Raw genomic sequence first — 16671 nt, forward strand, 5'->3', positions numbered from 1 at the left:
AGAGAGTGGGGGGAAGGAAAGAGAGAGAGAAAAACATTGATTGGCTGCTTCCTGTATGTGACCTGACCTAGAATCAAGCCCACCACCCTTCAGTACACAGAACAATGCAACCAACTGAGCTACACTAGCCAGAGTGAAAATTATGCTTTTTAAAAAATGGGGAAGTCGTTACTAACACAATAAATAAGTTGTTTATATTTTATTTGTTAATCTCTTTATAGCAGCACCTGCTGAACAGTATCTTCAGGAGAAACTGCCAGATGAAGTGGTTCTAAAAATCTTCTCTTACTTGCTGGAACAGGATCTTTGTAGAGCAGCTTGTGTGTGTAAACGCTTCAGTGAGCTTGCTAATGATCCAATTTTGTGGTAAGTGAAAAATTATTTCTTATTATCTTGAGATATATTATTTGGTGCCCAAAATGCTTGAAATGCTAGGGAGGTTGAAGTGTTGATTATAATTAAATAAGAATAAAATTAGATTGCTTGTAAATTCTAAGTTACCTATTTATCACAAATGTGAGTTGTCACTTTAGGTAATATTTATAAAACAATAAATGAAGTACTTTCTCTGCTATTTATCAGTTAACAGCAACTGAGTCTATAAAATGTTTTTCATTTAATTGCTTTTAAGAAACAGAACTAAGTCCAGTTGGTGTGGCTCAGTGGTTGAGCATCAACCTATAAACCAGGAGGTCACGATTCAATTCCCCTGTCTGGGCTTATGCCCGGGATTTAAGCTCAGTCCCCAATATAAGGCATGCAGGAGGCAGCTGATCAATGATTCTCTCTCATCATTGATATTTTCTGTCTCTTCCTCTCCCTTCTTCTCTGAAATCAATATAAATATATTTTTTTTAAAAAATACAGAACTAAGGCCCTGGCCGGTTTGGCTCAGTGGATAGAGCATCAGCCTGTGGACTGAAGGGCCCCAGGTTTCTTTCTGGTCACAGGCATGTGTCCAGGTTGCCGGCTTGATTCCCAGTAAGGGGCGTGCAGGAGGCAGCCAATCGGTGATTCTCTCTCATCATTGATGTTTCTCTCCCTCTTCCTTCCTCTCTGAAATCAATAAAAATATTTTTAAAAACAAAACACTGAACTAAGTCTAATTTAAAACAGCTAATTAAATTTGATAGTTTAGTGAATTTTATATATCACTTTTGGAAAATACTTCGATAGTTATATTCATGACCTTGAACTATGCATGCCCTTTGACCCAGTAATTCCACTTCTGAAAATGTTTTTGCCTTATGTACAAATTTTTCATAATGTTATAGTTAATAGTGGGGGGAATTAGAAATTAGATCTAGCAATAAGGAAATGGGCTAAGTCAGGGGTGGGCAAACTTTTTGACTCGAGGGCCACAATGGGTTCTTAAACTGGACCGGAGGGCCGGAACAAAAGCATGGATGGAGTGTTTGTGTGAACTAATATAAATTCAAAGTAAACATCATTACATAAAAGGGTACGGTCTTTTTTTTTTTTTTTAGTTTTATTCATTTCAAACGGGCCAGATCCGGCCCGCGGGCCGTAGTTTGCCCACGGCTGGGCTAAGTGAACACAATATAATGTCTGCTTGGAGGGTTGGGGTATAGTCATGAACAGTGATTTTTTACAGTTTTTAATAGCATGAGAAAATGCTATGTTGTAAAAAATGAAAAGTTCCCTGGCTGGGTAGTTCAGTTGATTAGAGTGTTGTTCTGATATTTCAAGATTGCAGGTTCGATCCCCAGTCAGGTCACATACATGAAACAAGCAATGAATGCATTAATGGGTGGACCAGCAAATCAGTGTTTCTTTTTCTCTCTCCCTCCCTCCCCCTCATTCTCCTCTTTCTCTCTCCTCTCTTTCTCTAAAACCAATAAATAAAAAGTGAAAAGAGCAGGATACAAATTTTTGTTTTTGTATGCTATATAAATCACAACTGTAACAAATGAAACTAACTATAGATAAAAATAACTGAAAGGGGGAAAAAATGACTGAAAGGAAATATAGTAAGCTGTTAATAATAATGTATTGGAAGTGTAGGTTATCTCCTTCTTTGGACTTTTCTATATTTTACAATAGCTTGTATGGTGCTAAAGGTAAACTATTTTAGTCCTCAAATAATTTTTTGTAGTTATTTAAAAGGCTACTTATGAATAACTCTTTTAATTCCTTTCCCATCTTTAGGAAACGATTATATATGGAAGTATTTGAATATACCCGTCCTATGATGCATCCTGAACCTGGCAAATTCTACCAGATTAATCCAGAAGAATATGAACATCCAAATCCTTGGAAAGAGAGTTTCCAGCAGTTGGTATGAAGTATAAATAGAAAATATTGCCTTATGTATTTAATATCTATAGAGATAAAATTTCCTTTCTAAAAAATTTAAACTCATGCAGGGAGATATTTATATTGTCATACAAACTTATCTTTTTATGATAAGTTTGAACCTTATGAAAAAGGGGAATGTTCCAGGTATTCCATGACTTACTGAGAGACATTTTGCTGCAGTCATGATGACAGGTGTAATGACTCTGATGAAGTAATAGATACTACAAAGGAATATTTATCACTGAACAAACACAGACATTTAACCTGACATCAAATAAAATAAGAGTTTTTTGTTTTTCTTACTGGTTTCAGAGAGGAAGAAGAGTGAGTGAGAGAGAGAGAGAGAGAGAGAGAGAGAGAGAGAGAGAGAGAGAGAAATATCAATGATAAGAGAGAACCATTGAATGGCTGCCTCCTGCACACCCCGCACTGGGAATAAAGCCCGCAACCCAGGCATGTGTCCTGATTGGGAATCAAACCATGACCTCCTGGTTCATAGGTAGACGCTCAACCACTGAGCCACGCCAGTCAAGCTAATTAAATTTGTTGGTGTGTTTTTTTAATTAATTTCAAGAATAGGTTTCAAGCCAGTGCACATTTATCAACCAACAAAATACTCAACAATTTCACTGCTGACATAATAGTCTAAACATTGACAGTAAACATCAGTAGCCTAGAAGCAGTTAATACTTTCTATGGGTCTGTTTGAACTCTTGTTTAAATTATTGGTGTTCAATAGTTGTTTTAAAGTTTCACTTTTAGCGTAATTTTTATGTAGTCCTTTACAGATGGCTCTCAACTAGGATGATTTTGCTCCACAGGGGACATTTGACAACTTCTGGAGACATTTTTAGTTATCACAACTGGAGAAGAGGATGCTACTGGTAGCTAGTGGGTAGAGACCAAGAATGCTACTAAGCATTCTATAATGCACAGGACAACCCCCACAACAAAGGAACTGTCTGTTCCAAAGTATTAGTAGTGCTGAAATTGAGAATCCTTGTCCTTTCTTACTGGATAGTACTGAATAATGTAAAATCTGGAACACCTTTTACATCGCACTGTGCAACAGAAAATTAGTTGAAATAATTGATTTTTTTATATATTTAATTTAAAATATTCATATAGTACTAAATTAGTTTAAAATGTAATGTCCTTTTTTTTTTTTTTTTTGACATTAAGTATAAAGGTGCACATGTAAAGCCAGGATTTGCTGAACATTTCTACAGTAACCCTGCAAGATATAAAGGAAGAGAAAATATGTTGGTATGTTTGATCTGTATTTTTATGGGATTTAAAATAGTAATTTTTCAGTTCTATATTGACACCTTTATTTTTTTCTAGTATTATGATACAATTGAAGATGCCCTTGGTGGGGTACAAGAAGCTCATTTTGATGGACTTATCTTTGTTCATTCTGGAATATATACTGATGAATGGATATATATTGAATCTCCAATCACCATGATTGGTGCAGGTATTTTAAAGTGCATTTTTATTAGAATTTTACCAATTTTACTTACATAATGGGTTTATAAAATGCTAGTGACTTAAAATTTAGGTAACTTTGACAATAGCTTAATGATAGGAAAGAATAAGAATTAAATATGCATATTTTATGTGATAGAAATGAAAACATGAGAATTCAGAAATTGTGGATGTGTCTTATTTCTTTTTAAGATGTATGTATTTCTCACCCAGCTGGCATGGCTCAGTGGTTGAGCATGGACCTATGAACCCCAGGAGGTCACGATTTGATTCCCAGTCAGGGCATATGCCTAGGTTGCGGACTTGATCCCCAATGTGGGGCGTGTAGGAGGCAGCCAATCAGTAATTCTCTCTCATCATTGATGTTTCAAATCTCTCTCCCTCTCCCTCCCTCTCTGAAATCAATAAAAATATATTTTTTTTAAATGTGTATGTTTCTTGGTCACTACTTTGTCCGACTGCCTTAGTTAATCATTAAGGAAAGAAAAAATGTTTGTTAGCTTTATCTTAAATATTTTTGGGCTATATAAAAACTGCTTTTATGCTCAAGTTTCTAAGAATAAATGTAATAAAATATTTATTGAGCACTGATCAGTCATTTGAAGATTTATGCTATTTTCTTTTAAGGGAGGAAGGAATAGGATGGGAGAGGGGAGGGGGAGGAAGGAGGGAGGGAGGGGGAGAGAGAGAGAGAGAGAGAGAGAAAGGAGAGAGGAGAGAGAGAGTGAGAGAGAGAGAGAGAGAGAGAGAGAGAGAGAGAGAGAAACATCAGTGATGAGAGAGAACCATTGATTGGCTGCCTCCTGCACACCCCACACTGGGGATCAAGCCCGCAACCTGGGCATGTGACCTGACCAGGAATCAAACCATGACTTCCTGGTTCATAGGTCAGTGTTTAACCACTGAGCCATACCAGCTGGGCGCTCTCTGATTTCTTAAGGATATAGTACATAGACCATTTTAAGATAGCTAATAATGATTACTTGTTAATAAAGTTTGCATTTACTACCCTTTCTGCTTTCCTCCCCCATTTCTACCATGAAGAAAAGTGAGGAGGGAGGGTGTAGAAAATTTCTGCCTATAGATTTTTATTACTTTCCAAATTAAGGCCAGTTTGGGAAATAAATGTCAATGAAGTGGTCTCTTTTGGATATTAAATACTATTTGCAGTTGAACCTTCTTAGAAGTATTATGTGTGGATTTCAATATGATACTCAAATAATACCTACATTAAATATGACTGCCTGTGGTAAAGGCCAGTGAAATATAGTTATCAATTAAATGAGTATTAGTCCTTTCTTCTCAGTATTTAAAAGTAATAACTTTTAAAAGTTCTTCCTCCAAAAAATACCCAACTTAAAACAATAAAAATGTTCTGTATTACTAGTTTTGTAGCAAAGTATTACTGTACTTTTAAAGTGTATTTTTTTAAAGTTATTTTTAAATTTCTATTCATCTGTCTGATAAAGGTAATATGCTTTAAATATCTTCTCCACAGCACCTGGAAAAGTAGCAGACAAAGTTATAATTGAAAACACTAGAGATTCAACCTTTGTTTTTATGGAAGGTTCTGAGGATGCTTATGTTGGATATATGACAATAAGGGTAAGAAATTTTAAGATTTAAAATAATATGTTGAAATCATTAAAGCAGTGGTTGTTTATTTAACAAAATTTCTACTTTGCAGTTTAACCCTGATGACAAATCTGCTCAACACCACAATGCACACCACTGCTTAGAGATTACAGTAAATTGTAGTCCTATTATTGATCACTGTATTATCAGAAGTACATGTACAGGTTAGTGTTTCTTTATATTTTGTTATAAAATGAGTCTCTGGCCCAATAGGTTTTTAAATAAAGTATTTTTCTTACAGTTGGCTCTGCAGTATGTGTTAGTGGTCAAGGAGCATGTCCTACTATCAAGCACTGTAATATCAGCGACTGTGAAAATGTTGGACTTTATATAACAGATCATGCACAGGTATTATTTTAACTTTGTGGTTTTATTCTTTTAAAATATTTTTTCAAGTTTTACTAATGCTCATTTCTGATTATTTGTTGTAGGGAATATATGAAGATAATGAAATTTCCAATAATGCTTTGGCTGGGATTTGGGTTAAAAATCATGGAAACCCAATTATTAGACGGAATCATATTCATCATGGACGTGATGTTGGTGTGTTCACATTTGATCATGGCATGGTAAGAACGTTTTTAATAGAAATGCTGACCTTATATTAGTTAGATTTCAAATGGGTTTCAAGATTTTATAACCACCAAATTATTTGTTTCTATCATATGGTATAGGTTTTAAAGCAATTTCAAAATTATATTTTAAAATCAATATACAATATTCCATAAATTTATGGTTCTCACACTATAATCATATAGAAAAGATGGATTCCTTAGGGAATTGATGTTACATTTGAGAGGATTCATGTCTGATCCAGTAGTTCTGAAATGTAAGTGTGCAGAAAAATCATCCATATATTATAAATCAGAATTTTCAAGGATCAGACCCAGTATATGCATTTTTTTTTTAAATATATTTTATTGATTCTTTACAGAGAGGAAGGGAGAGAGATAGAGAGCCAGAAACATCGATGGGAGAGAAACATCGATCAGCTGCCTCCTGCACATCTCCCACTGGGGATGTGCCCGCAACCCAGGTACATGCCCTTGACCGGAACCGAACCCGGGACCCCTCAGTCCGCAGGCTGACGCTCTATCCACTGAGCCAAACCGGTTTCGGCCCCAGTATATGCATTTTTAATAAGCATCATAAGTGAGTTTAATACAGGTTGTTTATCAACTATACTTTGAAAAGTAATGGTTACATTACTAATTTGACTTCCATTTTACTCCTCTTAAAAAAATTTTAACTAGCAGAATGTTAGTAAGAGATACAATGATAATAAAATATTAGCTATAATATTGTTATTCAGCAGTTAATTAGGCAGCTCTATGGATAATATGTTTTAAATACTACTATGTCATTTTACTCAATTTTCTAGGGACAGCCTTTTTGAGCTCTCTTAGGCTACAATTTCAAAATAATGTTCTTGGATGTCTGTTGGATATTGTTTTCATTTAATGTCTAATTTTCATTGAGGTAATTTTCAAGTCCTACTTACAGCATTGGCAACATTTTTTATGAAATGGGAGAGGAGTGGGTGGTGACATGATGATACGTAGGATTATGGTGAAGTTTTGTTTCTGTTATATAGTACTAGAGGCCTGGTGCACAATATTTGTGCACGGGGAGAGGGAGGAGGGGGTTCCTTAGCCCAGCCTGCACCCTCTTGCAGTCTGGGACCACTGGCTCCTAACTGCTCATCTGCCTGCCTGCCTGCCTGGTCACCCCAACTGCCCTCCCCTGCTGGCCTGGTCGCCCCTAACCGCCTCTGCCTTGGCCTCCGTCACCGTGGCTTTGTCTGGAAGGACGTCCAGATGGATGTCCAGAAGACATCTGGTCTAATTAGCATATTACCCTTTTATTAGTATAGATGAGTCAAGCAACTTGGGAACATTGGATGCACTTACACAAATTATCAGTTAATGAAGGAAATTTTTTATTTTCATCATTTGTACCTAAAACTCTAATGCAGAACTCTTTTTAAAACTGAACTAGACTATAAGAAGTTACCCTTTTATCAAGTTCTGATTTGAACTACTGGTAAATGGTTTCAGACCATTCAGTTCGTCATCATTTGTGGGGTAACTGTAACCTGAGAGAAACAGTTCACTTACAACTTGGGTTGTAGCATGGACCTGTTGATAAAAAAGCAGAGTGGAGATTACCGTTTGCCCTTTCCAGCTAGAATAAAGAAACTGACATTTTGTTGCAAATTGTACTGTTTTCTCCAAGGATGTGGGAATTGGGGGATTTGAGCAAAGGTTTAGAGGATGTCAAAACATAAGAATCTTGAGACTCTTCCCTCCCTTAGAGGCCTGCATTGTTTTTATAGTTCCTAAATGGTCTCTTATTTTGTAATGGAACTATACTATGCTAGTATTTATTTGCCTTTGTTGCCTTTAGACTGCCCCAGAGTTACATACTATTCAAGTACCATATTTATGCATGCCCCTGGTCTCATTCACAAATAATTTGAGGTACCAAGATAATTTTAACCTGGATAAATTTCCTCATTTTTAAAAGACCTATGATTATGTTTACTTAAGTTCATCGTCATCATTTATTCATCATCACACACCACCATACAGTTTATTTTTTATAAATTTGGGTTTGAAATTTTTATAACTGTTTTTAAACAATTCTAGGCAGTGCTACAGATAGATATTCCCATTAAGGATTAATGAAGAGATTTGTTAAGATAATACAGAATTGTAAGGGAATGGTCAAAATAAAGTATATGTTGGATCTGTTGTGTGTTTTAGTATTGTGATACAATCCTTTAAAATCCTTTGATATCGGAAGTGCCCGGCTAGCTCAGTCGGTAGAGCATGAGACTCTTAAAATCCTTTGATAGAATGTTCTTCTATTCCAAGGATATGGCAGGTCCTCACATAATGTTGTTTTGTTGTAATGTTGATAAGGGGGCAAGGGAGATTCCAGGCTGGGGCCACTGTCTGTGTGGAGTTTGCATGTTCTCCCCATATTTGCATGCGTTTTCTCCTAGTGCTCTGGTTTTCCTCCCATGTCCCAAAGATGTGCATATTAGGTTAATCAGTGTCTAAATCGTGAGTGTGCCCTGAGGTGGAAGGACATCCTGTCCAGGTTTGGTTCTTCCTTGCTCCATGAGCTGCAGATAGGCTCTGGCCACCTGTGACCCTAAACTGGAACAAGCAGGTTGGAAAATAATTATCTTATTTTTATTAATCTTTCTTAAATGTATGTATAGCTCACATTTACTTCAGTGTCTAAAGTAAGTGTTTTGTATCTTAATTTAGAAATTTGATGATGTTTTTGTAACCAGAAATAGGCTGTTGGAACTTAACTCTTGCTTATGTCAGCCAGTAGTTAAGTTGGTTTCTTTATATGTCATCTTGCTTAAAATTGCAGTAAGGACTTAACTATATTCTTAAGGCTGTCTTCTCTGTATTGCACCCTATGATTAGTAGGACATCACTAAAGATAACCTTTTTAAAATTTGACTTTGTTTCTATAGAACTTCAAAGAACATCAGAATAGACATTTACTAGTTTTTGTGTTGTCCTCTGTCTTTGAATATGTTATTTAATTATACTTATATTTTTATTCTCTGAAATTGTTTTTGTCTATAACATACTTAGGATTTAAATTTCTGTACTTATAAGAATGAATCATAAAAAATTTTCAAAATCTCTACCCCATTATTTATATTCTCATTTGTCTTCTGTAAAGGTTTATAACATTTATACTTATTGGCTCTATGTTTACTCTATATTTATTTACCTTCACCTTTAATCAGAGTTTCTCCATTCCTGAATTTTTTATTTTGATTTATTCTTGGAATGGCTGAGCTTTGTCATCTAGCCGTTTTTTATTTTATTTTATTTTTTAATACTAGAGGCCTGTTGCACGAAAAGATTCATGCAATAGGCCTTCCCTTCCCCTAGCTGCCGGCACCGGTTTTCCTCCGGCACCCGGCACCAGGCCTTGTCTCCCGCCGGAGCCGCCTTCAGCGCCTTCTTTGTTGGCAGTTAATTTGCATATCTTGCTGATTAGCCAATGGGAGGCGTTGCGAAGATATGGTCAATTACCCTGTTTGTCTGTTATTAGATTAGATATTTTTATTGATTTCAGAGAGGAAAGGAGAAGGAAAGAGAGAAACATCAATGATGAGAGTGAGTCATTGGTGAGCTGCCTCCTGCATGGCCCCTACTGGGGATTGAGCCCAAAACCAGGGCATGTGCCCTTGACCAGAATCCAACCCAGGACCCTTCAGTCTGCAGGTCAATGCTCTATCCCAGTGGTCGGCAAACCGCGGCTCGTGAGCCACATGCAGCTCTTTGGCCCCTTGAGTGTGGCTCTTCCACAAAATACCACGTGCGGGTGTGCATGTACAGTGTGATTAAAACTTCGTGGCCCATGCGCAGAAGTCGGTTTTCCGCCTGGGCGAGTCTATTTTGACGAAGGGGCGTTAGAAGAAGTGGGGGTACGTTCGCTGAGGTCGACCCCTCAGATTGAGGACGTTTTTAGCAAAGGCCAGCTTAGGAGTACCCTAATTAAGTTAATAACAATGTACCTACCTATAGAATTTAAGTTTAAAAAATTTGGCTCTCAAAAGAAATTTCAATCGTACTGTTGATATTTGGCTCTGTTGACTAATGAGTTTGCCGACCACTGCTCTCTCCATTTTGCCAAATCAGCTAGAACTAGCCGTTTTTTATTTTTTAACAGTTTCTGGTATTGTAGCCTTAAATTCTTGCCACTTGAAAGTGGCCTATCCATTAACTTGTAACTTGGCTGAGTGTTTAGTTTTTATTATACCTGTACTTTCTTTCCCTCTGAATTCTGTAGTCGTTTTTATATTTCTAACAGTAAGTGTGGCAGAGAAGTCCAAGGCTTTTGGAGGGGGTGTTTTCCCTTTCTGGTGGAGATTTGCTTTTCTGCTTCAGTATCCAGATATGGGTTTTGTTGTTGTTAATGTTGTGTTTTACTTGTACTCTTTCTCTGTTCATATGTTCTTTTCTTTAGAAACGTAGCTATCTTCTATTATCTATAGTCCTGTGTTCTTTTACCTTAAGTTTTGTGTGATTTCTTCAAATCTGTGTTCTTTATTATATCCATAATTTTGTCTCTTTTTCTGTTTTGTTTTCAGTTGGTTTTTATCTCTAATTTTTTAATGAATTTTTATTTTATGGAATCTTTCTAACATACATAAAACCAGAAAGAATGGTATAATTAATCTCCATATACCCACCTCCACCTTCAACAACTATCAATTCATGGCCATCTCTGTTTAATCTATACCTCTATGCTCACTTCTTACTCTCTTTTTTATTCTCTGGTTTATTTTGAAGCAAATGCTGACATCATTATCCCATCTGTAAATATTTCCGCATGTATCTTTAAAACTAGGGATTCTTTCTTTTTTCTGTCTTTCACATAACCAATTTCACAATGCCAATCTCACTGCTAAAAATAATGTTCACAGTTCCCCAATTATCTTTGTTTAATATTAAATCCATTGCAGAATCTTATTTTTGTTCAATAACATTAAAATGCCATAATGATGCCAAATTGATATAAATTTTTTGAGGCAGCCTGGTTAGCATGGCTCAGTGGTTGAGTGTCAACCTCTGAACCAGGAGGTCACAGTTCAGTTCCCAGTCAGGGCACATGCCTGGGTTGCAGGCTTGATCCCCAGTAGGGGGCATGCAGAGACTGCTGATCATTGATTTTCTTTCATTATTGATGTTTCTCCCTCTCCCTTCCTCTCTGAAATCAATAAAAATAATAAAGTTTTTGAGACAGTTATTCTAAGTTTATGAATTTAAGTTATGACAGATTCTCTGTGTTGAAATGTGGCCATCCTTTCCCTTCTCCTCTCACTTTGCTTTGGATATTCTTCCTTAGATAGGAAACTTAAGTTTTATATGACAGAAATTACACATAATGTAGTGTTTTCTTCAGATTTACTTCTTATGCCTGAAGTTATTTCTATGAAAATATTACTGTTTCCTCTTCTCCTGTGTTCTACTCATGCCCCACTGGATACCATCACTTTAGTAAATCATATTAGAACCTTCAGTTATTTAGGAGAAACTATCTTGCTGAATCTTTAAGGTAACATTTGTGCTCTCAGCACCCTGCTCTTACTTATCCAGATTTCATAGTATTTGGCAGGTATTTTATAGATTATAGTTTGAAGTTATAGAAGTTTATTTCAATGAAAATAGCATATTTTTTCTCCTTTTTGTTCTTTTGGGCATTGGGTTTGGAGAATTTTAAAGAGAAATACTTGATTGCCTTTATATTAAATAAAGAATATTTCATTTCAAAAAAATTTTAAATAAGTCTTTAGTCTCATCTTTTATTTTTATATCAATGTTAAGTTTTTAAATTGATAGGATGATAATTTGCAGTAATGTATCTGGCAGAAATTTAGAATTGCTTTTACCTAGAAGTTTATGAGCTTTTATTTTAAATATAGAATAAACTATTAGTAATCTGGTATCTTCTGGTAGGGCAGTGCATTATACATGGGGTAAAATGTTCATGCCTTTGGAATTATGCATAAATATTGGAGCTTTTGTGATTTGCATTTAAATTCTACCTACAGTCTGTATTATTAGACCATTTTGCACTAAAGGCATCTCTTCACAAAACACATGCATTTCATTAAAATGTATTTTAAAGCATAATTACATTAATTGAGCCCTTTAACCCAGAATAATAATGAGATAGGTTTCCTTGTAAAATTATAAAACTATAAGTCAACTAGTGGTTCTTTCTGAATGTAATAAAGTCACAGTTATAGTAGAGGCTTATGGTTTTAAGACATGAAAAAAACGGGTTTTTGCTGCTTTTCTTGAAAGTTACCCTAAAACAATAGATAGAGATTACAAACTCCATTGTTGATAGATGTAGGGGACATTTTTAACCATAATCTAAATTAAATATGGCCCTGACCAGGTAGCTCAGTTGGTTAGAGCATGATCCTGATATGCCAAAGTTGCTGGTTTGATCCTAGGTCAGGGCACATACAAGAATCAACCAATGAATACATAAATGAGTGGAACTACAAATCCATATCTCTCTATGTCTGTCTTCTCTCTCTCTCACAGCAATAAATAAAATAAAAATAAATTAAATATGGTAAGTGACCTTGTGCCTATTACCAGGGCAACCAGTCCACATTAGAGCAGGTTATAAAACCTGCTTGTATTTAGGAAGATAAGTTGGTAAACCTAATGTGGAATGTGTATATGTTAGGTAATTTAACTGGTAGCAAGTTTAGGATAGATTATCACTAAAGATCTAAGCAAAGAAGAACAAAATTACTACTACAGGGAAAATAAAGAATTGTGCAGCAAAGAATATATAGTTATACTTGACAGCTCAGCTCTGACTAGCACACTAATATAACCAAATTATGATATAACTACATTGGAAGAGCATATGGATGTTTGTGATGAGCGATAGAAATATAGGAAAGTTAAATTCTCATCTTCCATAATAGGAAGCCAGTAAATAATACCTAATACTGAAAACTCAAGATATAGTAATACAAATCTTTACTTAAAAATATAATGCTAGATTGCACTAGCCAGTTTGGCTCAGTGGATAGAGTGTCATCGTGCAGACCGAAGGGTCCCAGGTTCGATTTTGGTGAAGGGCTCATACCTCGGTTGCAGGCTCCTCCCTGTCCCAGGCCCTGGATGGGACATGTGCAGGAAGCAACTAATCGATGTGTTTCTCAGATCACATCGATGTTTCTATTTGTCTTCCCCTCCCTCTTCCACTCTGCCTAAACATCAGTGGAAAAATATTCTCGGGTGAGGATTAACAAAAAAAAAAAAAAAAATGGAGGTAGCTGAAAGAATTTAAAGTATAGGCCTCTGGGTGAGGGAAAATAAAGAGAGTGGCTTGCTGTTTGCCTAAATAAACTTGTGAATCTAGTTGACTCTCTCATTGTACAATTTTTTTTTTATTAGTTAAGGTATTACAAATGTGTCCTCATCCCCCCCATTAACCCTCAACCTCTCCTCCCCCCCCCCCCCCCCCCCCCCGCACACTCATGCTCCCATTACCCTATTGTCCATGTCCATTGGTTTGGCTTATATGTGTGTATACAAGTCCTTTGGTTGATCTCTTCCCCTTACCCCCTCCCTCCCCTACTTTCCTTCTAGGGATTGATAGCCTAATCACTCTTTCTCAGTCTTTGGATCTGTCCCTTTTCATCAGTCTTTGTTCTTTATAATCCACAAATGAGTGAGATCATGTGGTATTTATCTTTCTCTGACTGGCTTATTTCACTTAGCATAATGCTCTCCAGTTCCATCCATGCTGTTGCAAAAGGCAAGAGTTCCTTCTTTTTTATCGCAGCATAGTATTCCATTGTGTAGATGTAACACAGTTTTCTAATCCACTCATCTGCTGATGGGCACTTAGGCTGTTTCCAAATCTTAGCTATGGTGAACTATGCTGCTATGAACATAGGGGTGCATATATCCTTTCTGATTGGCGTTTCTGGTTTCTTGGGATATATTCCTAGTAGTGGGATCACTGGGTCAAATGGGAGTTCCATTTTTATTCTTTTGTTTGTTTGTTTTGTTTGTGTGTGTTTTTGTTTTGTTTTGTTTTGTTTTTATTGCTTAAAGTATTACAAAGGGTATTACATATGGGGAGTTCCATTTTTAGTTTTTTGAGGAAGCTCCATTCCGTTCTCCACAGTGGCTGCACCAGTCTGCATTCCCACCAGCAGTGCAGAAGGGTTCCTTTTTCTCCACATCCTCTCCAACACTTGTTTGTTGATTTGTTGATGATAGCCATTCTGACAGGTGTGAGATGATAATGCATTGTCGTTTTGGTTTGCATCTCTCGTATAATTAGTGACTTTGAGCATGTTTTCATATGTCTTTCGGCCTTTTGTATGTCCTCTTTCGAAAAGTGTCAATCTGTTCTGCTTGGGTATTTTTTCCTACCTTGTCTTCTAGCTCGCTGATGCAGTCCTCTGCTTCTAGTCTACTGTTGATGCTTTCTATTGAGTTCTTTATAGTAGTGATGTCATTTTTCATTTCTTCTTGGTTTTTCTTCATTTCCTCTTGGTTCTTACACATATTGTTGAATTCATCTTCCATTCTTTTCATCAACCTTATGGCCATTTCTCTGAATTCTTTCTCTGACAGGTTGCTTGCCTCCATTGCCTCCATTTTGTTTACTTCCTTTTCTGATGATGCCTGTTTTTCTTTCATATGTGGGTTGGTTCTTTGTTTCACCATGATCTCTCTTCTCCAGGTGTTTAGTTATGTAGTTCTCTCTCTGCTTTCCGTGAGAAGAAGCAGTGCTCGTCTGAGTTCACGTAGTCATGCTGCTTGAGATCCGTTGTTTCTCATTGTACAAAATTAAAGCCTAAAGGAAACAGAGAAAGAGCTTTCCCATATTTGAATACTTTTTAGTAAATATACAGCAAAGCATACTTGTAGTATTAATGTATGTTTAACTAGGATAGTCAGTACATGACAGTAGCCTGCTATTGGAATCTTCATGGAAGCCCGATAAATAGCATACCTTTCCCTGCCCAGCTGCCATGGCTCAGTGGTTGAGCATTGACCTATGAACCAGGAGGTCACAGTTCAATTCCCCGTCAGAGCACATGCCCGGGTTGCGGGCTTGATCCCCAGTGTGGGGCCTGCAGGAAGAACCAACCAATGATTCTCTGTCATTAATCTTTTTCTCTCTCCCTCTCCCTTCCTCTCTCAAATCAATAAAAACGTGGGGTTTTTTTAAATAGTATACCTTTACCTGCTACATTAATAAATTAAGAAATAAAGCCATGAGGTAGCAAGAGTAGGCTGAAATATTATCTTTATTGCTCTTAAAAGTTAAATTGGAAGATATGCTTAGAATGAAAACCAAATTGGGTCTGTTTAACTGAACCCCAAAATTAAATAGGCTTACCCACTTAGTCATAGGCAGTGTTTGTGAGTAGTAGCAGAAGGCATACTACCTTCTCTCTTCCATAAGGAAAAGGGTGAAGCTGAATTGAGCATACCCAGTTTATTCTTTCACAGGTTTACTAATCAGGTAAGTCATTTTAACTCTAGGCAGAGAGAGACTGAGAGACTAATTGAGCTCCCTTCTCAGTGATAAAAACATCAGAAAAATGTTTGTTTCAATAGAGCATTAAGTTATCTTAGTTTAGCTTCTTTTTAAATTTGGTTTTGTTTCTTTGATGCTCACTTTTGCCATAATAGCCTGTATCTTCACCCAGTGAACATTTATTAGGTATAAAATCAAAGAAGAAAAAACTCTTTTATATTTAAAGAAGCTATTTTTTATGTAATCCTCAATTTTAAAAAAAATATAATCCAAATATAAAGTGGTAAATTAAAAATAATTTACACTTTATCTCTGTAAAATGAAACCTGAAAGCTACTTCTGAATGTTATGCTCAAAGAACCATGTTTTTAAAGCATTAAATATGTATTGTACTACAGTATTCAAAATTACATCCTGTTTTAAACTCTTCTAGATTTCTATGCCAAAAAGTTTGTCACATCCTACTTGAGTGCTTGTTGTGTGTTTGTAATGTTTTGTATAGTTGGATAGTTCTCTTCAGGAGCTTTTGATCAGGTACAAATGGATATGACAAATATAGAAACAGTACAGGCCAATACATGGAAGGTAGCATAAAAAAATACTTAGTGCTAAAGGGAATTTAACAAAAGGGAGCACGTTTAGTGTATGTGTGTGGTGAAAAGTCACAATTTTGCTATTGAGTGCCACACATTATTTCTTCTGAGCTAATCAAAGGGTGTGAGGACATTGGGGCACTGCACAATATGGAACTTTTAACAAATTTCTGTATAATCATTGTTCAGGGGCTATGCTAATCTCTGTATTCCAGTTTTAGTATGTGTGCTGCCAAAACAAGCATGAACAGATTCAGTTTTTGAAGGGACAGACAAGGGAAATAAAATGGCTTTTTAGAAATGCCATCTTATAATTCTTATTTTTTCGTAATATTCAATATTGATTGAGTCTTAGAATTTAAGATATCAGTATTAGAGTACTTTTTTTTTAAATCTTCACCCGAGGATATTTTTCCATTGATTTTAGAGAGAGTAGAAGAGAAAGGGAAAGACAAGAGAGAAACATCGATGTGAGACAAACCATCTATTGGTTGCCTCCTGCACATGCCCAGCGGGGAGGAGCCTGCAACCGAGGTTTGTGCCCTTGACCAGAATCGAA

General features: G+C 36.2%; 1 protein-coding gene across 1 annotated transcript in view; it reads left to right on the forward strand.

Moving 5' to 3' along the window:
• The window catches only part of FBXO11 (F-box protein 11), a 99328-nt gene that overhangs the window by 66100 nt on the left and 16557 nt on the right, over window positions 1–16671 (forward strand). Inside the window, exons 4-11 of the mRNA XM_081100755.1 lie at window positions 222–366; window positions 2170–2299; window positions 3502–3585; window positions 3664–3796; window positions 5306–5412; window positions 5495–5606; window positions 5684–5790; window positions 5874–6011. Coding sequence (XP_080956881.1) covers window positions 222–366; window positions 2170–2299; window positions 3502–3585; window positions 3664–3796; window positions 5306–5412; window positions 5495–5606; window positions 5684–5790; window positions 5874–6011 — 956 coding nt within the window. The remainder of the gene's footprint in view (window positions 1–221; window positions 367–2169; window positions 2300–3501; window positions 3586–3663; window positions 3797–5305; window positions 5413–5494; window positions 5607–5683; window positions 5791–5873; window positions 6012–16671) is intronic.

This window comes from Myotis nattereri, assembly GCF_964212035.1.
Source record: "Myotis nattereri genome assembly, chromosome: 10".
NCBI lineage: Eukaryota > Metazoa > Chordata > Mammalia > Chiroptera > Vespertilionidae > Myotis > Myotis nattereri.